Source organism: Salmo salar, chromosome 27 (assembly GCF_965601325.2).
Source record: "Salmo salar chromosome 27, fSalSal1, whole genome shotgun sequence".
Classification (NCBI taxonomy): domain Eukaryota; kingdom Metazoa; phylum Chordata; class Actinopteri; order Salmoniformes; family Salmonidae; genus Salmo; species Salmo salar.
The window spans coordinates 33,774,826-33,800,926 of record NC_138317.1 but is presented as its reverse complement, the minus strand read 5'-3'; the positions used below and the strand labels follow the sequence as shown (position 1 = coordinate 33,800,926).

Below are 26,101 nucleotides of genomic sequence, written 5' to 3'. Positions count from 1 at the left end.
TTATGTCAAGCCCAAATAAGTTCACATAATAAGTTGCATGGACTCACTCTGTGTGCAATAATAGTGTTTAACATGATTTTTGAATGACTACCTCATCGCTGTACCCCACACATACAATTATCTGTGGTCACTCAGTCGAGCAGTGAATTTCAAAGAGATTCAACCACAAAGACCATGGAAGTTTTCAAATGCCTCGCAAAGGGCACCTATTGAATGTCCCTTTGAGCATGGTGAAGTTATTCATAACACTTCGGATGGTGTATCAATAACCCACTCACTACAAAGATACCTGCGTCCTTCCTAATTCAGTTGCCGGAGAGGAAGGAAACCGCTCAGGGATTTCTTCATGAGGCCAATGGTGATTTTAAAACACTTACAGAGTTTAATGGTTGTGATAGGAGAAAACTGAGGATGGATCAACAACATTGTAGTTACTCCACAATACTAACCTAATTGACAAAGTGAAAAGAAGGACACCTTTACAGAATAAAAATATTCCAAAATATGCATCCTGTTTGCAGTAAGGCGCTAAAGTACAACTGCAAAAAATGTGGAAAATAAATAAACTTTATGTCCTGAATACAAAGTAGAAAGTTTGGGTCAAATCCAACACAACACTTCGCTAAGTACCACTCTTCATATTTTCAAGCATGGTGGTGGCTGCATCATGTTATGGGTATGCTTGTCACCGGCAAGAACTAGGCAGTTTTTTTAGGATAAAAAATAAACAGAATATAGCTAAGCACAGGCAAATTCCTAGAGGAAAACCTGGTTCTGTCTGTTTTCCAACAGACACTGGGAGACAAATTCACTTTTCAGCAAATCAAATCAAATTGTATTGGTCACATGCACATGGTTAGCAGATGTTAATGCGAGTGTGGCGAAATGCTTGTGCTTCTAGTTTCGACCGTGCAGTAATATCTAACAAGTAATCTAACAATTTCACAACAACTACCTTATACACACACAAGTGTAAAGGAATTAATAAGAATATGTACATATAAATATATGGATGAGCGATGGCCGAACGGCATAGGCAAGATGCAGTAGATGGTATAGAACACAGTATATACATATGAGATGAGTAATGTAGGGTATGTAAACATTATATAAAGTTGCATTGTTTAAAGTGACTAATGATACATTTATTATATCCAATTTTTTATTATTATTGTGGCTAGAGATTTGAATCAGTATGTTGGCAGCAGCCACTTAATGTTAGTGATGGCTGTTTAGCAGTCTGATGGCCTTGAGATAGAAGCTGTTTTTCAGTCTCTCGGTCCCAGATTTGATGCACCTGTACTGACTTCGCCTTCTGGATGATAGTGGGGTGATCAAGCAGTGGCTCGGGTGGTTGTTGTCCTTGATGATCTTTTTGGCCTTCCTGTGACATCGGGTGGTGTAGGTGTCCTGGAGGGCAGGTAGTTTGCACCTGGTGATGCATTGTGCAGACCTCACTACCCTCTGGAGAGCCTTATGGTTGTGGGCGGAGCAGTTGCCGTACCAGGTGATCATACAGCCTGACAGGATGCTCTCGATTGTAAATCTGTAAAAGTTTGAGTGTTTTTGGTGACAAGCCAAATTTCTTCTGTGTGGGTGGACCATTTTAGTTTGTCCGTGATGTGGACGCAGAGGAACTTACAACTTTCCACCTTCTCCACTACTGTCCCATCGATGTGGATAGGGGGGTGCTCCCTCTGCTGTTTCCTGAAGTCCACGATCATCTCCTTTGTTTTGTTGACGTTGAGTGTGAGGTTATTTTCCTGACACAACACTCCGAGGGCCCTCACCTCGTTCCTGTAGGCCGTCTCGTTGTTGTTGGTAATCAAGCCTACCACTGTAGTGTTGTTTGCAAACTTGTTGATTGAGTTGGAGGCGTGCATGGCCACGCAGTCATGGGTGAACAGGGAGTACAGGAGAGAGCTGAGAACGCACCTTTGTTGGGCCCCAGTGTTGAGGATCGGGGTGGCAATGTTGTTTCCTACACTCACCACCTAGGGGCGGCCTGTCAGAAAGTCCAGGACCCAGTTGCACAGGGCGGCGTCGAGACCCAGGATCTCTAGCTTAATGACGAGTTTGGAGGGTACTATGGTGTTAAATGCTGAGCTGTAATCGATGAACAGATTCTTACATAGGTATTCCTCCTGTCCAGATGACTTAGGGCAGTGTGCAGTGTGATTGCGTTGTCTGTGGACCTATTGGGGCGGTAAGAAAATTGGAAGATAGGGTGGAGGGGATATGATCCTTGACAAGTCTCTCAAAGCACTTCATGATGACAGAAGTGAGTGCTACGGGGCGATAGTCATTTAGCTCAGTTACCTTAGCTTTCTTGGGAACAGGGAGCATGTGGGAACAGCATACTGGGATAGGGATTGATTGAATATGTCCGTAAACACACCAGCCAGCTGGTCTGCGCATGCTCTGAGGACGCGGCTAGGGATGCCGTCTAGGCCGGCAGCCTTGCGAGGGTTAACATGTTTAAATGTTTTACTCACGTTGGCTGCGGTGAAGGAGCCCGCAGGTTTTGGTAGCGGGCCGTGTCGGTGGCACTGTATTGTCCTCAAAGCGAGCAAAGAAGTTGTTTAGTTTGTCTGGTAGCAAGACGTCGGTGTCCGCGACGGGGCTGGATTTCTTTTTGTAATCCATGATTGACTGTAGACCCTGCCACATACGTCTCGTGTCTGAACCGTTGAATTGCGACTCTACTTTGTCTCGATACTGACGCTTAGCTTGTTTGATTGCCTTGTGGAGGGAATAGCTACACTGTTTGTATTCGGTCATGTTTCCGGTCACCTTGCCATGATTAAAAGCAGTGGTTCGCGCTTTCAGTTTTGCGCGAATGCTGTCCTCAATCCACGGTTTCTGGTTGGGGAAGGTTTTAATAGTCACCGTGGGTACAACATCACGATGCAGTTGCTAATGAACTCGCTCACCGAATCAGCATATACAGTTGAAGTCGGAGGTTTACATACTGTACACTTAGATTGGAGTCATTAAACCTAGTTTTTCAACCACTCCACAAATTTCTTGTTAACAAACTATAGTTTTAGGACGATTAGGACATCTATTTTGTGCATGACACAAGTAATTTTTCCAATAATTGTTTACAGACAGATTATTTCAATTATAATTCACTGTATCACATTTCCAGTTGGTCAGAAGTTTACATACACTAAATTGACATCATTTGAGTGAATTGGAGGTGTACCTGTGGATGTATTTCAAGGCCTACCTTCAAACTCAGTGCCTCTTTGCTTGACATCATGGGAAAAATCAAAAGAAATCAGCCAAGACCTCAGAAAAAAATTGTAGACCTCCACAAGTCTGGTTCATCCTTGCGAGCAATTTCCAAATGCCTGAAGGTACCACGTTCATCTGTACAAACAATAGTACGCAAGTATAAACACCATGGGACCACGCAGCCATCATACCGCTCAGAAAGGAGACACGTTCTGTCTCCTAGAGATACATTCTGTCTCCTAGAGATACATTCTGTCTCCTAGAGATGAACGTACTTTGGTGCGAAAAGTGCAAATCAATCCCAGAACAACAGCAAAGGACCTTGTGAAGATGATGGAGGAAACAGGTACAAAGTATCTATATCCAAAGTAAAACGAGTCCTGTATCGACATAACCGGAAAGGCCGCTCAGCAAGGAAGAAGCCACTACTCCAAAACCGCCAGAATAAAGCCAGACTACAGTTTGCAATTGCACTTGGGGACAAAGATCGTACTTTTTGGAGAAATGTCCTCTGGTCTGATGAAACAAAAATAGAACTGTTTAGCCATAATGACCATCGTTATGTTTGGAGGAAAAAGGGGGAGGCTTGCAAGCTGACGAACACCATCCCAACCGTGAAGCACGGGGATGGCAGCATCATGTTGTGGGGGTACTTTGCTGCAGGAGGGACTGGTGCACTTCACAAAATAGATGGCATCATGAGAAAGGAAAATGATGTGGATATATTGAAGCAACATCTCAAGACATCAGTCAGGAAGTTAAAGTTTGGTCGCAAATGGGTCTTCCAAATGGACGATGACCCCAAGCATACTTCCAAAGTTGAGGCAAAATAGCTTAAGGACAACAAAGTCAAGGTATTGGAGTGGCCGTCACAAAGCCCTGACCTCAATCCTATAGAAAATATGTTTGGCAGAACTGAAAAGAGTGTGCGAGCAAGAAGGCCTACAAACCTGACTCTATTACACCAGCTCTGTCAGGAGGAATGGGCCAAAATTCACCCAACTTATTGTGGGAAGCGTGTGGAAGGCTAGCCAAAACTTTTTTCCCAAGTTAAACAATTTAAAGGCAATGCTCCCAAATACTAATTGAGTGTATGTAAACTTCTGACCCACGGGAATGTGATGAAAGAAATAAAAGCTGAAATAAATCATTCTCTCTACTATTATTCTGACATTTCACATTCTTAAAATAAAGTGGTGATCCTAAATTACCTAAAACAGGGAATTTGTACTAGGATTAAATGTCAGGAATTGTGAAACTGAGTTTAAATGTATTTGGCTAAGGTGTATGTACACTTCCGACTTCAACTGTACATCAATGTTGTTGTCTGAGGCTATCCGGAACATATCCCAGTCCACGTGATCGAAGCAATCCTGATGCGTGGAATCAGATTAGTCGGACCAGCGTTGAACAGACCTGAGCACGGGCGTTTCCTGTTTTAGTTTCTGTCTATAGGCTGGGAGCAACAAAATTGAGTCGTGGTCAGATTTGCCGAAAGGAGGGCGAGGGAGTGCTTTGTATGCGTCGCAGCAGTTCCAAAATGCTTCCAACCCGGGTCGCGCATTCGAAATGCTGATAGAATTTGGGGAGCCTTTGTTTTCAGATTAGCCTTGTTAAAATCCCCAGCTACAATAAATGCAGCCTCAGGATACAGCCTAGGCCTGATCATGCACCCATTTGGATCAGTTATGGGTTTACAAGGTCCAGAAAGGTACAGTAGGCTACTCATATGGTGTATTTTGATCACACCTCTCACTCTCCTTTTAAACTCCCCTATTTTAAATTCGGCAAGCAAAAGTAAGCTGGAATCTCTCCTCGATATGCTAGTAGTAGGAAATAAAATGCGGAAAATATGGCTTTCTCATGCGATGGTTGTCGTGGATCATCATTCTCCGAAGTCTTCCTATAATTAATGTGGCTACCAATATGCTCACACATGCCTAGTTATTCAGGCAAGCTTACCTTGCGTTCTGCCTTCTCTCCATTCCGAGCAGCCTTGCACACCAAGAACCAAGAACGCTTCAATAGAAGACGCTTTTGATTGGTTGTCAATGTTTTATCATCGGAGGGCCAGGCAGAAAATCACTCTGAAAGTGATCTAAACGATAGCTCTCGTTATCGTTTTCCGCTGTTTTTGTAGTTATCATTGTGGTGTGAATGCTCCTGTTCACTTGAATTAGAAAGATTGTTGGAGTTATCATCCTTGGTGTGGACGGCCCTCAATCTAAGACTGCGTCCCAAATGGCACCCTATTTCCTATATAGTGGACAATTTTTTTATACATATAGTGCCCTACGGTGGAATAAGGTGCCATTTGGGATGCATCCCTGAGCGTATCTCTTCCTCTGCTCTCTCTCCCTGCAGGAGTTTAAGTTCATGGGTCAGTGCCGGTCCCCCTCAGTGTCTCCCAGTAGACAGGTGTTGTCCAGTCAGGACCAGGAAGTCCTGTCTCTTTTTGAGCTCTTCAGCCAGGAGGGGAACCCCTTTGAGAGGCACATCGACAGCAAGGATGAGGAGACTGAGGACGTGCTGGCCTCCAATGGGGTAAGCAGTGGCCATGTTTGAGAGCATCAAATCCGTAATGCATTGCGGGTAAATTGTGAATGACTGACTAATCTACAAGTATTAATGAGTAGTTATTTATGACGCAAGGTCATTTGTAGATCAGTCTGCCATGTCGAACCACCCCAGTGCCTCATCCTAGTTCCAGATGTATCACATGTTTCTAGATGCTAGTCCTGTAGCTGGTATGTGGTGTTTGCTGTTTGTCAAGGAGAATGAAGCAGAACGAAGCAGTTTGTAAGCACCAACAACTTTGTTGATAAGGGTGAGTTAAGGTTATTTCAATCAGAAGGTGACATATTCCATAACTCCCTGTCTGCCACACACATTGTCCATTACGCTGTAGCATCTCTCCACCAGAACGTTGTATCACTATCCACTGATCCTTCTTCACAACGCCTGCTGCCATTCCATCAGATCTCACCAAGTATTAATATGAATCCCATTAGTTCCCCCGGTAGCACGTGTCATCACCGTCCGCCACACTGAGTCATTTCAAGTGAGGAAATAAATAGGAGCAGAGATTAAAGTCGGACATTATCATTTGGGGACGTTAAGTGGTTTATAGTCTTCCTAACAGTCACGTCAGAGGTCATAACAGAGTTTAATGGAGGGGACCGTGTCAGTATGGAGTTTACACCCGCTGCAGTGGTGCTTAACATTTTGATGCACTTGACATTTCATTATATTCAATATGAGCCGCTACTGTAATGAAAAATAAAGACTATAGTTATATGGGCGTTGCGTGTTGTCCTTTGGAGAGCTCTGAGTGTTAATGAAATAATAGGCTCGCTTTTATGAAGTGACAAACGTATATGGAAATGTGCTTGCATACAAGTGGACTGGACTTGTTACATTTCATTGCCAGTGTAAGCTGTATAAGGCTATTATTTGTTCAGATTTCATTATCAGTTTGTTTTTGTTCTGCCATTACAATCAACCCGTTGTTTTTCTCTTAATTTCAATTAATACACCAATGTATCTTGAGAATTAAAATTGTATTATCAAAGGGGATTAGTCAAATCCAAAATGGTTCCTTTCTTGTTAACACATTTTCATAACCTCAAGCTTGTATTCAATATGAACTGCTAAAGCTCAGTCGAAGGCATTGTGTCGCTAGATTTCAATCAAATTGAGAAAGTGAGCATACACAATCTGCAGTTCAGTTAAGTTCCCTTTAAACAGCTTAAATTGTTCCTGGTTGAGTATTATAGGTGGTTTTGTTCCTGGTAGAGTATCATAGGTGGTTTTGTTCCTGGTAGAGTATCATAGGTGGTATTGTTCCTGGGTGTTTTTGTTCCTGGTTGAGTATCGTAGGTGGTATTGTTCCTGGTAGAGTATTGTAGGTGGTATTGTTCCTGGTAGAGTATCGTAGGTGGTTTTGTTCCTGGTAGAGTATCGTAGGTGGTTTTGTTCCTGGTAGAGTATCGTAGGTGGTATTGTTCCTGGGTGTTTTTGTTCCTGGTTGAGTATCGTAGGTGGTATTGTTCCTGGTAGAGTATCGTAGGTGGTTTTGTTCCTGGTAGAGTATCGTAGGTGGTATTGTTCCTGGGTGTTTTTGTTCCTGGTTGAGTATCGTAGGTGGTATTGTTCCTGGTAGAGTATCGTAGGTGGTTTTGTTCCTGGTGGAGTATTGTAGGTGGTATTGTTCCTGGTTGATTTTTTTCCATGGTAGAGTATCGTAGGTAGTATTGTTCCTCGTAGAGTATTGCAGGTGGTATTGTTCCTGGTAGAATATTGTAGTTGGTATTGTTCCTGGTTGCTTTTTCCATGCTAGAGTACCGCTCCTCGTAGAGTATTGTAGGTGGTTTTGTTCCTGGTAGAGTATTGTAGGTGGTTTTGTTCCTGGTAGAGTATTGTAGGTGGTTTTGTTCCTGGTAGAGTATTGTAGGTGGTATTGTTCCTCGTAGAGTATTGTAGGTGATTTTGTTCCTGGTAGAGTATTGTAGGTGGTATTGTTCCTCGTAGAGTATTGTAGGTGGTGGTTGTCTCACCTAGCTATCTTAAGATAAACACACTAACTGTTAGTGGCTCTGGAAAAGAGTGTCTGCTAGATTACTAAAATGTAAAAATGTGATAAAAGCTTCTAAATCATCAGCAATTATAACTCTTTCTCTGAATGACCATATGATTATGTTCCCCCTCTGCAATATGAGTCAGATAAATTAGTTAAGAGTGTGCACCAGGACTGCGACAGTGATTAAAGCATCTAAATTATCATATTGTTAATATACAGTACCAGTTGAAAATTTGGACACACCTACTCATTCAAGGTGTTTTCTTTATTTCTACTATTTTCTACATTATATAATAATAGCCAATACATCAACACTATGAAATAACACATGGAATCCTATAGTAACCAAAAAAGTGTTAAAACAAATCCAAATATATTTTCGATTTATGATTCTTCAAAGTAGCCACCCTTTGCCTTGATGACAGCTTTGCACACTCTTGGCATTCTCTCAACCAGCTTCATGAGGAATGCTTTTCCAACAGTCTTGAAGGAGTTCCCACATATGCTGAACATTTATTGGCTGCTTTTCCTTCACCCAACTCATCCCAAATCATCTCAGTTGGGTTGAGGTCGGGTGATTGTGGAGGCCAGTTCATCTGATGCAGCACTCCGTCACTCTCCTTCTTGGTCAAATAGCCCTTACACAGCCTAGAGGTGTGTTTTGGGTCATTGTCTTGTTGAAAAACAAATGATAGTCCCATTAAGCGCAAACCAGATGGGATGACGCATCGCTGCAGAATGCTGTGGTAGCCATGCTGATTAAGTGTGCCTTGAATTCTAAATGAATCACAGACAGTGTCACCAGCATAGCACCATCACACCACCTCCTCCATGCTTCACGGTGGGAACCACACATGCAGAGATCATCCGTTCACCTACTCTGCGTCTCACAAAGACACGGCTGTTGGAACCTAAAATCTCCAATTTGGACTCATCAGACCAAATGACAGATTTCCACTGGTCTAATGTCCATTGCTCGTGTTTCTTAGCCTAAGGAAGTCTCTTCTTCTTATTAGTGTCCTTTAGTAGTGGTTTATTTGCAGCAATTCGACCATGAAGGCCTGATTCACGCATTCTCCTCTGAACAGTTGATGTTGAGATGTGTCCGTTGAAGCATTTATTTGGGCTGCATTCTGAGGCTGGCTACTCTAATGAACTTATCCTCTGCAGCAGAGAGGTAACTCTGGGTCTTCCTTTCCTGTGGTGGTCCTCATGAGAGACAGTTTCATCATAGCGCTTGATGGTTTTTGTGACTGCACTTGAAGAAACGTTCAAAGTTCTTGACATTTTCCATATTGACTGACCTTCATGTCTTAAAGTAATGATGGACTGTTCTTTCTCTTTGCTTATTTGAGCTGGTGTTGCCATAATATGGACTTGGTCTTTTACCAAAACGGACTATCTTCTGTATACCATCCCTACCTTGTCACAACACAACTGATTGGCTCAAACACATTAAGAAGGAAAGAATTTCCACAAATTAACTTTTAACAAGACACACCTGTTAATTGAATTGCATTCCAGGTGAGTACTTCATGAAGCTGGTTGAGAGAATGCCATGTGTGTGCAAAGCTGTCATCAAGGCAAAGGGCGGCTACTTTGAAGCATCTCAAATATAACATATATTTTGATTTGTGTAACTTTTTTGGTTACTACATGATTCCATATGTTTTATTTCATCGTTTTGATGTCTTCACTATTATTCTACAATGTAGAAAATAGTAAAAATAAAGAATAACCCTTGAATGAGTAGGTGTGTCCAATCTTTTGACTGGGAGTGTATATAAACCTTTTCTAAATGTCCATATTTGAATGATATTGTTACTGTGTTATTCCCTCTCTGCAGTTTGAGTCAGATGAGCTGAAGAAGAGTGTCTACCAGGACTACGACAGTGACAGTGACGTCCCTGATGAACTCAAGCAGGACTACGTGGACGAGCAGACCGGAGACATCCCTCTCAAGAGGTCAGGTCAAAGGCCACAACGTCATGATGTCATATCCCGTGAGCTCACTGGTCAAGATCTCATGAGCTATGTTACTAGTTAATGCGTGATGTACATCTATAAGTGGAAATATACATGCATTATATACATCATTTTGAAAGAATTGTCATTATTTTGTTCTCAGTGTAGTGTCGAAACAGATGCATGAATGAATTACATTTTATTTCCGTGTCAAATCGCCAGTTGGCAACCCATCCCTTATGGGATTAAAACATACATTACAACAATTCCGTTAGAGTTCTACCAGTGTTCTGGGCAGCACGCACCACATAAAGTGAAAAAGAAATCAACAGTAAAAAGAATACAAAAAATTAATATATATATATACAGATAAATAAATCCATAAAAATGAAACGGAATGCATTTGAACCCAGTCTGGCACAAAGAGAAGATTGAAGTGTAAAACAGGCTTACACACAATCTATATACATACGTGCCATTTGCTATATGGGAGCTAAATATTTCTATGATTTAATTATAGGTAGCCCTTTTTCTTTTATTCCAGGCTTTATCTGAAAATTCAGCAAACGGAAATACACAATGGACAAAAAATCATTTCAGTTTCTCCTCATGGCTCAGTCACATAATACCAGGGTATATCTGGTGGTCTGTCTCCTCATGGCTCAGCCACATAATACCAGGGTATATCTGGTGGTCTGTCTCCTCATGGCTCAGCCACATAATGCCAGGGTATATCTGGTGGTCTGTCTCCTCATGGCTCAGCCACATAATACCAGGGTATATCTGGTGGTCTGTCTCCTCATGGCTCAGCCACATAATGCCAGGGTATATCTGGTGGTCTGTCTCCTCATGGCTCAGCTACATAATACCAGGGTATATCTGGTGTTCTTTCTCCTCATGGCTCAGCCACATAATGCCAGGGTATATCTGGTGGTCTGTCTCCTCAGCTACATAATGCCAGGGTATATCTGGTGGTCTGTCTCCTCATGGCTCAGCTACATAATGCCAGGGTATATCTGGTGGTCTGTCTCCTCATGGCTCAGCTACATAATACCAGGGTATATCTGGTGGTCTGTCTCCTCATGGCTCAGCTACATAATGCCAGGGTATATCTGGTGGTCTGTCTCCTCATGGCTACATAATACCAGGGTATATCTGGTGTTCTCTCTCCTCATGGCTCAGCTATATAATACCAGGGTATATCTGGTGGTCTGTCTCCTCAGCTACATAATACCAGGGTATATCTGGTGGTCTGTCTCCTCAGCTACATAATACCAGGGTATATCTGGTGGTCTGTCTCCTCAGCTACATAATGCCAGGGTATATCTGGGGGTCTGTCTCCTCAGCTACATAATGCCAGGGTATATCTGGTGGTCTGTCTCCTCATGGCTCAGCTACATAATACCAGGGTATATCTGGTGGTCTGTCTCCTCAGCTACATAATACCAGGGTATATCTGGTGTTCTTTCTCCTCATGGCTCAGCTACATAATACCAGGGTATATCTGGTGGTCTGTCTCCTCATGGCTCAGCTACATAATGCCAGGGTATATCTGGTGGTCTGTCTCCTCATGGCTCAGCCACATAATGCCACTGTATATCTGGTGGTCTGTCTCCTCATGGCTCAGCTACATAATACCAGGGTATATCTGGTGGTCTGTCTCCTCATGGCTCAGCCACATAATACCAGGGTATATCTGGTGGTCTGTCTCCTCATGGCTCAGCTACATAATACCAGGGTATATCTGGTGGTCTGTCTCCTCATGGCTCAGCCACATAATGCCAGGGTATATCTGGTGTTATTTCTCCTCATGGCTCAGCCACATAATGCCAGGGTATATCTGGTGGTCTGTCTCCTCATGGCTCAGCCACATAATGCCAGGGTATATCTGGTGGTCTGTCTCCTCATGGCTCAGCCACATAATGCCAGGGTATATCTGGTGTTATTTCTCCTCATGGCTCAGCCACATAATGCCAGGGTATATCTGGTGGTCTGTCTCCTCATGGCTCAGCCACATAATGCCAGGGTATATCTGGTGGTCTGTCTCCTCATGGCTCAGCCACATAATGCCAGGGTATATCTGGTGGTCTGTCTCCTCATGGCTCAGCCACATAATGCCAGGGTATATCTGGTGGTCTGTCTCCTCATGGCTCAGCCACATAATGCCAGGGTATATCTGGTGGTCTGTCTCCTCATGGCTCAGCCACATAATGCCAGGGTATATCTGGTGGTCTGTCTCCTCATGGCTCAGCCACATAATGCCAGGGTATATCTGGTGTTATTTCTCCTCATGGCTCAGCCACATAATGCCAGGGTATATCTGGTGTTATTTCTCCTCATGGCTCAGCCACATAATGCCAGGGTATATCTGGTGGTCTGTCTCCTCATGGCTCAGCCACATAATGCCAGGGTATATCTGGTGTTATTTCTCCTCATGGCTCAGCCACATAATGCCAGGGTATATCTGGTGGTCTTTCTGGAAAAAGGACAAGTGTATATCGTGGTAGAAAAGGCCATTTAAATGCATGTATTGGCTATATTTTTAGAATAGGTGTCTCAAATATATTTTTAGCTCACCCCTACATAACCCATCAAAGTCGCCACAATTGCATCAAGTTCTTTGTCTACATAATGAAACGTTTTCTTTTACCCTCCCCTTACTTCATAGCACTCAAATCACATGTTTGATGAACACAATCATTAGCCCTCTAGTGCAGAAAAGAGGATGAATTACCACACTTAGAGGCTTTTTATCCCCATGTGAAAATGTTCACACACACACACACACACACACACACACACACACACACACACACACACACGCACACACTTCCATTGTTCTCTTGTTAACAGAGAGGAGGGGAGATTCTGCAGTAAATCAGTGGGTAGACTATGTATGTGACTACGTGCTACAATATGGCAGCTAATTGTGTGAGAGTGGCAGATGTGCAGCGGGGGGCAAAAACCACATTTACCTATTCGAAAGCTCTTCAATAAGAACAGATGTAGAAATTAATGAATTGATGATGTACATAAACATTACACACAGTTATTGATTTCCATGCATGTTGTGTGGCGAAAGCCTTGGGTTCACTACATGCAGGAGAACACAGTGCCTGCAGGGTCTGCGTTCTCCCCAGTGTGTTGTACTGATCTAAGCCTCTAACACGCTCATTTCCCAATCTATCAGAAGGAATCACTGGCTAATTGAAGGGCTGCTGGAAGGTCACGTCCATGTCCAGCAATTAGAGATGTACTAATGAATGGTGGTAGATGCAGTTTCATCGTTAGTCAGGGGGCTGGTTCTGTAAGATCAGTGGTTCACCACTGCCCCAACACTCGTTTAGCTACGTCTTTAGCCCTCTCGTGTCACGCCTCTTAATTGATAAATTAAGGAGATTTTGCAAATGAATATCTGGGCTCAACCACCGAGCCTCAGGGTTATGATCCTGAACCGCTGTCTGTCTGGGTTCAACCACCGAGCCTCAGGGTTATGAACCGCTGTCTATGTCTGGGCTCAACCACCGAGCCTCAGGGTTGTGAACCGCTGTCTGTGTCTGGGCTCAACCACCGAGGCTCAGGGTTATGAACATGAGCCACTGTATGTCTGGACTCAACCACCGAGCCTCAGGGTTATGAACCAGAATCGCTGTCTGTCTAGGCTCAACCACCAAGCCTCAGGGTTATGAACCTGAACCACTATCCGTCTGGACTCAACCACCGAGCCTCATGGTTATAAACTTGAACTGCTGTCTAAATCTGGGTTCAACCTTCGAGCCTTAGGGTTATGAACCACTGTCTGTCTTGGCTCAACCACCGAGCCTCAGGGTTATGAACCTGAACCACTGTCTGTCTAGGCTCAACCACCGAGCCTCAGGGTTATGAACATGAACCACTGTCTGTCTAGGCTCAACCACCGAGCCTCAGGGTTATGAACCAGAACCACTGTCTGTCTTGGCTCAACCACCGAACCTCAGGGTTATGAACATGAACCACTGTCTGGGCTCAACCACTGAGCCTCAGGGTTATGAAGCTGAACCACTATCTGTCTGGGCTCAACCACCGAGCCGCAGGGTTATGAACATGAACCACTGTCTGTGTCTGGGCTCAACCACTGAGCCTCAGGGTTATGAACATGAACCACTATCTGTCTGGGCTCAACCACCGAGCCGCAGGGTTATGAACACGAACCACTGTCTGTCTTGGCTCAACCACCAAGCCACAGGGTTATGAACCACTGTCTGTGTCTTGGCTCAACCACCGTGCCTCAGGGTTATGAACCTGAACAGCTGTCTATGTCTGGGCTCAACCCCCGTGCCTCAGGGTTATGAACATGAACCGCTGTCTGTGTCTGGGCTCAACCACCAAGCCTCAGGGTTATGAACCTGAACCACTGTGTTGTCCTGCCCTCACGCCTCTCCTCTCTCTCTAATCAGCACCTCCCCTCTCTCTCTAATCAGCCCATCAAGGGAGACGCTGCGCAGCAGGAAGAAGTCGGACTACAGCCTTAACAAGGGTGCCAATGCTCCCATCCTGACCAACACAACCCTCAACGTGATTCGCCTGGTCGGTGAGTAATCTTCTCCTCTCCTCCTCTCTTCTCACCTCCCAGAAACATCCAAGACACTAAGTGATGACCCCTCTCCCGCCAGAGATCTCGATAACGGCACCAATTAACAAGCTCATCGCTCTTTTAAGAATGTGAGGAACCAGGACCCTATTCCCAAGGCTACCTGGCGGTGTGACTGGCCTGTACCTGCCATCATTAGCCTGTCGTTATCCATGCCAAACCCCCGTGACCTTTCATTTCTTAAGTGGAATGTAAATGTCTGTTTGACGTTAGTTGCGATGTGTCGGGCCTCAACGTCAATTTTGCTTCCTGCTCAAATCGCAACCGGTCTTTGATTTGATTTAATTGGAGAGGAAGAAATGTCATTATGATAAGTGAGCTAATTAAGGCTCCGAGTTTGTGAAGAAATCTCTGTTTTTCACTCGTGTTTTTAACTGATTTGGATTTAATTACGTTTCTAAACAACATTCAAAATGACCAGCGCAGTTCACTTACAGTGTAGTAAATTCATTTTATTCAACTAACATTTATTTTTATTTTTTTTGCATTTCAGATGTATAATAGTACATGTATGATTTAAAACGTAATAAGTAAAATAGAACATGTACAGTATAACAAGTCACTTAATGTGAAAGAAATCCTCATCTGGATTTCTGTTTCAATAGTGCTCTGAAAAGTTAGATGACAGGAGTCTAGCATTCACAGAAAGAGAAAGTAAGAAAGTGCCAGTCTCAGCTCAAAAAGTTGAGTGGCTCTTTCATCAGCTGTGCTTCAATGGTAACCTTGTTACAGCCATGTTCTCTGTAGCTATTCATTTTATTACCTTTTTCTCAAATTAAATTCCATCCCCTCAGAGTACATGTAAATGCTCCATTGGCTGGGCAAATATATTATTATAAATCACTATTCGATTATGATTGACTTAAAACATCTTAGATTACATTACTATGGGAGTCCTGGGACCTAATGTTACCCCAGCTACAATGTTGTCTGCTTTAGTTGGATATGATGAACAGTTGAGACCCTTTACGTCCCAGGACATCTTATAGAGGTGAATGGAGAGTAAATCAGTTGTTTCATCACATTAGATATGTGCTTTCATTTGGTGCAGTGCTGATGTCAAACGTCATGTCCATTTTTTGGCATCCTGATCACATTCATATCAGTCATGTACTGTAAATCGCCCAGAGGATATTTGCTTAAAAGTTACCTTCAAACATTTGAATTTATCCCACTCAAATCCCCCAAGAAGATGACGCGAGGGTTTTGGATCAACTTTTTTAGATATGGAAGATCCAAACAGAATTTCCAAGTATCTAATATGCCAGGCTAGTAGTTTTTGAGATTAGCTTTTTTTTAACCTTTCTGTTCATAACTTTTTAAGTGATATCAATTGTTTTGTTATTTAATATCTAATAGTATATAATAACAATATGTATACCTTTCTGATATTTCCCATACAGGTTAAATACATGCGGATGATGAACATTCTGAAGCCTATAGCGTTTGATGTCATCCACTGTGTTTCCCAGCTGTTTCATTACTACCTGTATACTACCTGTATGCTGTCTACACCTTCTTCAGCCGCAGCGATATGGTACGGAAAAATACTACGAAGCTATTTCAATGGAGATTATTCATTGACCATGCATTTTAGTCCAGGACTAGGCTTAACCTGTGTCCGGGAAACTGGCCATGAGGGTCTTTTACACAACCATACATGACAGACCTGTTTTTGTATGTGACAGACTTGCATTATGTTCATTAGTGTCCCCAATGTGAATGTTTTCCATGTTTCTCAAATGTTATCTTATATATTATTTACCACTCAATTATCTGTATGTGGTGACTGCTTCTATGTTCCACCTCTTGTACACACATCACTCATTGGACATTGTCAGTGGGGCTGTAGCTGAAATCACCTAAGATTGCTTTTCCCTTCTGTTGAGCCAGTGTATGAGAGAGCACTGTATTAGTGCTTATGGTGTTCAAATAGAGTTGGAATGAATGAGAGTGTCTTCAGAACAAGTCACCCTCCTTGAAAACATTGCATTGTTACAGATATTACAGATCTTTTCAGACTGTTCAGTAAGATAAGGGACACTGAAGTGCTAACTGGTCTGTTTACTAAGGAGATGATCGTGGACTTCAGGAAACAGCAGAGGGAGCACCCCCCTATCCACATCGACGGGACAGTAGTGGAGAGGGTGGAGAGTTTTAAGTTCCTTGGTGTACACATCACGGACAAACTGAAATGGTCTACACACACAGACAGTATGGTGAAGAAGACGCAACAGCGCCTCTTCAACCTCAGGAGGCTGAAGAAATTTGGCTTCTCACCAAAAACACTCACGAACTTTTACAGATGCACAATCGAGAGCATCCTGTCAGGCTGTATCACCGCCTGGTACAGCAACTGCTCCGCCCACAACCATAAGGATCTCCAGAGGGTAGTGAGGTCTGCACAACGCATCACCGGGTGCAAACTACCTGCCCTCCAGGACACCTACACCACCCGATGTCACAGGAAGGCCAAAAAGATCATCAAGGACAATAACCACCCAAGCCACTGCCTGTTCACCCCGCTATCATCCAGAAGGCGAGGTCAGTACAGGTGCATCAAAGCTGAGACCGAGAGACTGAAAAACAGCTTCTATCTCAAGACCATCAGACTGCTAAACAGCCATCACTAACATTAAGTGGCTGCTGCCAACATACTGACTCAAATCTCTAGCCACTTTAATAATAAAAAAATGGATATAATAAATGTATCACTAGTCACTTTAAACAATGCCACTTTATATAATGTTTACATACCCTACATTACTCATCTCATATGTATATACTGTACTCTATACCATCTACTGCATCTTGCCTATGCCGTTCGGCCATCGCTCATCCATATATTTATATGTACATATTCTTATTAATTCCTTTACACTTGTGTGTGTGTATAAGGTAGTTGTTGTGAAATTGTTAGATTACTTGTTAGATATTACTGCACGGTCGGAACTAGAAGCACAAGCATTTCGCTATACTGGCATTAACATCTGCTAACCATGTGTATGTGACCGATTTGATTTAAGGGAAGGGACACTGAGGTGCTAACTGGTCTGTTTACTAAGGGACACTTAGGTGCTGACTGGTCTGTTTATTAAGGTAAGGGGCGGGACACTGAGGTGCTAACTGGTCTGTTTACTAAGGTAAGGGAACTGAGGTGCTGACTGCTCTGTTTACTAAGGTAAGGGAACTGAGGTGCTGACTGGTCTGTTTACTAAGGTAAGGGAACTGAGGTGCTGACTGCTCTGTTTACTAAGGTAAGGGAACTGAGGTGCTGACTGGTCTGTTTACTAAGGTAAGGGAACTGAGGTGCTGACTGGTGTGTTTACTAAGGTAAGGGAACTGAGGTGCTAACTGGTCTGTTTACTAAGGTAAGGGAACTGAGGTGCTGACTGGTCTGTATTAGTCTTCAGTACTATATTCCTTCAATTGACACTTCTACTCCACCTCCCCCTCTTTCTCTCACCGGTAATCTCTCTTTTTACGGACAGGACACAATGAGTAACAGAGCAAGTTTTCTGCCCCTGTAAAAACAACATTTTTTTGTTGTCACTTTAAAACTCTTTTGAGGCTATTTTAGCAGCTAAAGCTTTCGCTAAAGAAAGCGCTCAGTGTGCGTGGGACTGCGTGTGACTGATATACCCTGGGGGAGCTGGTAATGATATCAACAAAATGGCTGTCACATGCCAGAGTGGATGAGGCTCTGCTGCTGCTCTGCTGCCTGGGTCCTGACTGGCTTCTCCTCAGGGGGTCCAGGGAGCGTACTGGTGAATAGGACAGGATGACAGTCACATTGCACCTTGACAGGGCATCCCTTGTTTTCACCTTCTTTCTATTGCTTTCTCTCTGTGTTTCTATATGTATCTGTCTCTCTGCACTTCTCTTTCTCTCCCCCTTCCTCTTTCTCCCTCTCTGTGTTTCTCTTTTTCTCTCCCCCATATTTCTCTGTCTCTCCTTCTCTCTTTCTCTCTCAGTATTTGTCTCTCTCTGTATTTTCTCTCCTCTCTCCCTCTATATTTCTCCCTTTCTCTCCTCTCTATTACTCTCTCTCTCCCATCTCTCTCTGCCTTTACATCTCTGTTTCCTCCTCCATCTCTCACTCTTTTGGGTTCACTCTTCCTTTACTTCTTCAACTGTCTCTCTTCCTGCCTCTATCACTCTTCCGCTCCTCGTTAGTTTCCAGTTCAATATGGCTCTCATTCCAAGACACCCACACTGAAATGCTAATGCTGTATGAATATTTACAAATCCCCGGAAAATGTATATGCACGTATACGCTGTTGTTGTGGTGACCTACTGATGGCTTATAATACCATGAGCATTGAGAAGAAGGGGTTGATATAAAGCCCCTCGTTCCCTGAGTAATGAGCGATATTAATATTACAAAGGAGAAAAGCACCATTATATACCACTGCGATATTACCTCCGTCACACACATATGCTGAGATGCATTAGCTGCAGACGTTCACACCTTCTTGCCCAGAGTTAATAACGGGGGAAGAGATCTGGAGAGTTACAAATACCTTATGGGGAAAATACATCACCATTCAGATGATGAAATGCTTTCCCTCTGGGTACGTGTTGGATTCAGCCCTCCTTCTGCGCTCATTCCAGTGAGGAGAGATGGAGGTATAGGGGGAGGGAGGGAGAACGTAGGAGAGAAGGGGATGGGGGGAGAGAGTGAGTTAATCTAATCAAATGTTATTCGTCACATGCTTCGTAAACAACAGGTGTAGACTTACAATGAAATGCTTACAGGCCCTTCCCAACAATGCAGAAAGAACAAAAATTGAGAATGAATACAAAATTAAAAGACGTAATAATAAATACACAATGAGTAACGGCAACTTGGCTATATCCAAAGGTACCAGTACTGAGTCGATGTGCAGGGATACAAGGTAATTGAGGTACAGTGCATTCGGAAAGTATTCAGACCCCTTGACTTCTTCCACATTTTGTTACGTTGCAACCTTATTCTAAAATTGATTAAAGTGAATATAGGTTTTTAGACATTTTTGCAAATGCAATAAACATAAAAAAACAGATCTTATTTACATAAGTATTCAGACCCATTGCTATGAGACTTGAAATTGAGCTCAGCTGCATCCTGTTTCCATTGGTCATTCTTGAGATGTTTCTACAACTTGATTGGAGTACACCTGTGGTAAATTCAATTGATTGGACATGATTTGGAAAAGAACACACCTGTCTATATAAGGTCCCACAGTTGACAGTGCATGTCAAAGCATAAACCAAGACATGAGGTCGAAGGAATTGTCCGTAGAGCTCTGAGGCAGGATTGTGTCAAGGTACATTTAAGATCTCCAAGAACACAGTGGCTTCCATCATTCTTAAATGGAAGAAGTTTGGAACCACCAAGACTCTTCCTAGAGCTGGCCGCCCAGCCAAACTGAGCAATCGGGGGAGAAGGGCTTTGGTCAGGGAGGTGACCAAGTACCCAATGGTCACTCCAGAGTTCCTCTGTGGAGATGGGAGAACCTTCCAGAAGGGCAACCATCTCTGCAGCACTCCACCAATCAGGCCTTTATGGTAGAGTGGCTAGACGGAAGCCACTCCTCAGGAAAAAAGGCATATGACAGCCCGCTAAAGGACTCTCAGACCGTGAGAAACAAGATTCTCTGGTCTGATTAAACCAAGATCGAACTCTTTGGCCTGAATGCCAAGCGTCACGTCTGGAGGAAACCTGGCTCCACCCCTACGGTGAAGCATGGTGGTGGCAGCATCATGATGGGGGGGGGGGGGGGTTTCAGCGGCAGGGACTGGTAGACTAGTCAGGATCGAGGGAAAGATGAAGTGAGCAAAGTACAGAGAGATCCTTGATGAAAACCTGCTCCAGAGCACTCAGGACCTCAGACTGGGGCAAAGGTTCACCTTCCAACAGGACAGTGACCCTAGGCACACAGCCAAGACAATGCAGGAGTGGCTCAAGGACATTCACAAGTCTGTGAATGTCCTTGAGAGGCCCAGCCAGAGCCCGGACTTGAACCTGATCAAACATCTCTGGAGAGACCAGAAAATCGCTGTGCAGCGATGCTCCCCATCCAACCTGATCTGCAGAGAAGAATGGGAGAAACTCCCCAAATAAAGGTGTGCCAAGCTTGTCGCATCATATCCACGAAGACTCGAGGCTGTAATTGCTGCCAAAGGTGCTTCAACAAAGTACTGAGTAAAGGTTCTGAATACTTATGTAAATGTTATATCAGTTTTGTATTTTTTATACATTTGCAAAAATTTCTAAAAGCTGATTTTGCTTTGTCATTATGGGGTATTTTGTGTAGATTGATGAGGGGAAAAAACTATTTAATCAATTTTAGAATAAGGCTCTAATGTAACAAAATGTGGAATAAGTAAAGGGGTCTGAATACTTTCCGAATGCACTATTCCTAGTACATATAACTAGGAACAAAGTGACAGATAATAAACAGTAGCAACAACAGAGTGATAGGATGTGAGAGTGTGAGAGGGAGAGAAAGTGTGAAAGAGAGTGGGAGAGAGAGACTGACCCAACATTAAGACTATGTACAGACTCAGTGAGCATAGCTTTGCTATTGAGAAAGGCTGCCAAAGGCAGACCTGGCTCTCAAGAGAAGACAGGCTATGTGCACACTGCCCACAAAATGAGATAGAAACTGAGCTGCACTTCCTAACCTCCTGCCAAATGTATGACCATATTAGAGACACATATTTCCCTCAGACTACACAGACCCACAAATAATTTGAAAACAAATCCAATTTTGATAAACTCCCATATCTATTAGGTGAATTACCACAGAGTGCCACCACAGCAGCAAGATGTGTGACATGTTGACACAAGAAAAGGGCAACCAAAAAAAATACAAATTATAATATTCTAACAAGCCAAAATCTGCAGAAGAAACACAGTGGAACCTGGATATGCCATCCAACACAAAATTGATTGAGTAATGTTCAGTCTGAACCTACTTTCTGAAGCCAAAAAGTAAAAGACAATAATCTGTAGGTCATTTTCTTTTATAAAGCTTAATAAATAAGGCTACCAAGCTGCTAGGAAAGAATCGCCCTAAAATGTTCACTTAAGTGTGAATCGAGAGGTACGAAAACAAGAGGCAGGGAAACTCTTGAGCCTAACAATGGCAGGAGAGTTTCACAGCCCCTCCACACCCAAATGCAGAGGCCTTTAAAGCCCTCTCCATCTGTGCAGAGAAGAAGTCTTCAGAATCCCCAAAATACAACAGCCATAGGACAACTTTGTTTGAACGTCGTAAAGAACCATTCCACGATACTGAAAAGACAGACAGAGACTTGCTTGCCTACGTTAGCTAGCTAGCTGGGATTTTCTACAAGAAATCTGCCTCCAGAAATAAAAGCTTCTCCCAAGTGGGTGTGACACCTACTCCCATTGCCTGCTGCACTGCTGCTTGGATTCCACCTGGTGATCTGTTCACTGTCTGGCCTGGCCTGTCTCCCCCTGTCTGGTACAGGTACCTCCACCACACTCACCCCTCTCTGTTCACTGTCTGCCCTGGCCTGTCTCCCCCTGTCTGGTACAGGTACCTCCACCACACTCACGCCTCTCTGTTCACTGTCTGCCCTGGCCTGTCTCCCCTTGTCTGGTACAGGTACCTCCACCACACTCACCCCTCTCTGTTCACTGTCTGCCCTGGCCTGTCTCCCCCTGTCTGGTACAGGTACCTCCACCACACTCACCCCTCTCTGTTCACTGTCTGCCCTGGCCTGTCTCCCCCTGTCTGGTACAGGTACCTCCACCACACTCACCCCTCTCTGTTCACTGTCTGCCCTGGCCTGTCTCCCCCTGTCTGGTACAGGTACCTCCACCACACTCACCCCTCTCTGTTCACCGTCTGCCCTGGTTGTCTCCCTGTCTGGTATAGGTACCCCCGCCACACTCCCCCATCTCTCCCCAGCTTTCACTCGCCTCCAGCACACATGCACTGTGGAGGCGAGTGACTCTGAACTTACAATGGCTAGCCCCAAGTTGTTATATTTTTTGCTTGTGCTTTATGCTATTTGCCTCATGACTCCTGTGTGCTTTGTTGACTATGAACTTGCTTGTTTACCCATCCGTGGGACAGTCTATGTTAGTTCCACACTCGGGACTCTGACTCTCTATTGGTTACGCGGACTCATGGCCCCGCCATCCTATTCTAACCACCTCTCGCCGGCTTTGTATTCATGTTTACTGATTAAATTGCTGTACAATATGATCTAATGCTCATTCGAATGTCATAAATCAACACTGCAGAGCTCTCCCTTTCCTCTGCCGTGCCCTGAATGTATTACTGCTGATAATATCTGGAAATATGCATGTACACCCTGGCCCATCTACTGTTGCTAGCACCAATTCTGACTTGTGCTCTGATATGTGCTTCACTGATTTCTTCTCTCGTATAAGCCTGGGTTTTATGCATGTTAAAACTATAACCTTATTACCTAAAATGTATCAATTGAAACTGCGGGTTCACTGCTCCAATCCAGAGATGTTGGTCATTACTGAGACGTGGTTAAGAAAGAGTGTTTTGAACACTGATGTTAACCTTTCTGGTTATAATATTTTTCGGCAAGACAGATCTTCCAAAGATGGTGGAGTGGCAATCTTTACCAAGGGACACCTTCAGTGCTTGGTTGTCTCCACCAAGTCTGTCCCCAAACAATTGTATTTGCTGGTTTTACGCATTAACTTTCAAATAACTCTTTGTTGACTGTTGCTGGGTGTTATCGGCCACCATCAGCACCGGCCTGTACCCTACCTGCCCTAAGCTCTCCTGGCCCTGGTCTGAATTTGTACTGCTAGGTGACCTAAACTGGGACATGCTTAAACCACCTGACCAAGTCCTAAAACAATGGGACCCTCTAAATCTTTCTCAGATTATTACCAATCCCACAAAATATGACTCCAATCACCCAGAAAAGGCTACTCTCCTCGATGTTATGCTCACAAATAATCCTGATAGGTATCAGTCTGGTGTTTTCTGTAAGGACCTTAGTGATCACTGTTTTACAGCCTGTGTTCATAACGGCTGCTCAGTGAAACGACCTGTCCTAACTTGTCATAGACGCTTGCTAAAAATGTTTAATGAGCAAGCCCTCCTTGGAATAGAATCAGCTTGATCCCCTCTGTCGAAGACGCTTGGACCTTCTTTTTTGATATTTTCAGTGGTATTGTTAACAAATACGCGGCCATAAAGAAAATGCTAATTAAAAACAGGTTCAGCCCCTGGTTCGACCGTGATATGGCAGAGTTACTCCACCTCAAGAATTGCATTTGGCGAAAGGCTCGGCACACGCATACTCAGGCTGACTGGCTCTTGTTCAGGCAAATGACAAATAAATGCACTCAGGCTATCCGGAAGGCCAAAGTTAGTTACTTTAAGGAGCAGTTCTCTCTCTGTGAGTCTAAAACCCCAAAAAGTTCTGGAAAACGGTTAAAGGAAAATAAACCTTGAGAATAAACCCTCCTCCTCACAGCTGCCCATGTTTCTTAATGTTGATGATGTGGTTGTTATTGACACGAAGCACATGGCTGAGCTCTTTAATCACCACTTCATTTAGTCAGGATTCTTATTTGACTCAGCCATGCCTCCTTGCCCATCCAACATTTCCTCATCTCCCACCCCTTCTAATGACTATCCCCGATGGTCCTCCCTCTTTTTCACCTGCCCCGCTACAACGTTTCTCCCTGCAGGCGGTCACTGAGTCTGAGGTGCTAAAGGAATTCCTATCTCTGACCTTTTTAACCTGTCTCTTCTCTCTGGGGAGGTTCCCATTGCTTGGAAGGCAGCCACGGTTCGTCCTTTATTTAAAGGGGGAGATCAAGCTGATCCTATCTGTTATAGGCCAATTTCTATTTTGCCCTGGTTTGCTAACTACCTCTCTCAAAGAGTGCCGTGTATAAAGTCAGAACATCTGCTGTCTCAGCCACTGCCTGTTACCTATGGAGTACCCCAAGGCTCGATCCTAGGACCCACTCTCTACTTCATTTACATCAACAATATAGCTCAGGCAGTAGGAAGCTCTCATCCATTTATATGCAGATGATAGTCTTATACTCAGCTGGCCCCTCCCCGGATTATGTGTTAAATGCTCTACAACAAAACTTTCTTTGTGTCCAACAAGCTTTCTCTACCCTTAACCTTGGTTTGGTAAGAAGAATACCCCTCTCCCCACAGGTGTGATTACTACCTCTGAGGGTTTAGTGCTTGAGGTCGTCACCTCATACAAGTACTTGGGAGCATGGCTAGACGGTACACTGTCCTTCTCTCAGCACATAAAGTTGCAGGCTAAGGTTAAATCTAAACTTGGTTTCCACTATCGTAATCGCTCCTCTTTCACCACAGCTGCCAAACTAACCCTGATTCAGATGACCATCCTACCCATGCTAGATTACGGAGACGGAATGTATAGATTAGCAGGTAAGAGTGCTCTCGAGCGGCTAGATGTACTTTACCATTCAGCCATCAGATTTTCCACCAATGCGCCTTCTAGGTCACATCACTGCACTCTATACTCTTCTGAGATGACCATCTCTATATACCCATCCCAAGATCCACTGGTTGATGCTTATTTATAAAACCCTCTTAGGGGTTTTATAAATAACTCCCCCTGTCTGAGATACCTACTGCAGCCCTCATCCTCCACATACAACATCTGTTCTGCCAGTCACATTCTGTTTAAAGGTCCCCAAAGCACACACATCCCTGGGTCGCTCCTCTTTTCAGTTCGCTGCAGCTAGCGACTGGAACGAGCTGCAACAAACACTCAAACTGGACCGTTTTATCTCAGTCTCTTCATTCAAAGACTAAATCATGGACACCTATTGACAGTTGTGGCTGCTTCGCGTGATGTATTGTTGCCTCTACCTTCTTGCCCTTTGTGCTGTTGGCTGTGCCCAATAATGTTTGTACCCTGTTTTGTGCTTCTACCATGTTGTGCTGCTGCCATGTTGTGTTGCTACCATGTTGTGCTGCTGCCATGTTGTGTTGCTAGCATGCTGCTGCCATGTTGTGTTGCCCCCGTCCCCGCAGGAGGCCTTTTGCCTTCTGCTAGGGCATCATTTGTAATAACAATATGTTCTTAACTGACTTGCTTAGCTAAATAAAGGTTTTCATATTTTTAAACAGTGAAGGACAAACAGTGTTTTAAATACTACCTATTTTTATGTTTATTTATTTTCCCCTTTGTACGTTAACTATTTGCACATAATTACAACACTGTATATAGACATAATATGAGTGAGAGTAAGAGAGAGAGTGAATGAGTGAGAGTAAGAGAGAGAGAGGGAATGAGTGAGAGTAAGAGAGAGAGTGAATGAGTGAGAGTAAGAGAGAGAGTGAATGAGTGAGAGTAAGAGAGAGAGTGAATGAGTGAGAGTAAGAGAGAGTGTGAATGAGTGAGAGTAAGAGAGACAGTGAGAGTGTGAATGAGAGACAGTGTGGATGAGAGACAGTGAGAGTGTGAATGAGTGAGAGAGAGTGTGAATAAGTGAGAGAGAGTGTGAATGAGAAACAGTGTGAGTGAGTGAGGGAGAGTGTGAATTAGTGAGAGAGAGTGTGAATGAGAAACAGTGTGAGTGAGGGAGAGTGTGAATGAGTGAGAGTAAGAGAGAGTGAATGAGTGAGAGACAGTGAGCGTGAGAGAGAGTGTGAATGAGTGACAGTGTGAATGAGTGA

General features: G+C 43.8%; 1 protein-coding gene across 2 annotated transcripts in view; it reads left to right on the top strand.

The window, feature by feature from the left end:
* LOC145864385 (syndetin) overlaps positions 1-20,124 on the top strand; it is a 66,535-nt gene extending 46,411 nt beyond the window's left edge. Inside the window, exons 6-10 of one of the 2 annotated variants that reach the window (XR_014382951.1) lie at positions 5,605-5,784; positions 9,666-9,784; positions 14,245-14,354; positions 15,818-15,951; positions 16,487-20,124. Coding sequence is in view for 1 of the 2 variants with exons in the window: in XM_082970226.1 (XP_082826352.1) it covers positions 5,605-5,784; positions 9,666-9,784; positions 14,245-14,354; positions 15,818-15,822 (414 nt within the window). In the remaining variant the exon portion in view is untranslated. Of the gene's footprint in view, positions 1-5,604; positions 5,785-9,665; positions 9,785-14,244; positions 14,355-15,817 lie in introns of both variants that reach the window. The other variant, XM_082970226.1, reaches the window with a different exon arrangement.
* Positions 20,125-26,101: the final 5,977 nt, after the last annotated feature.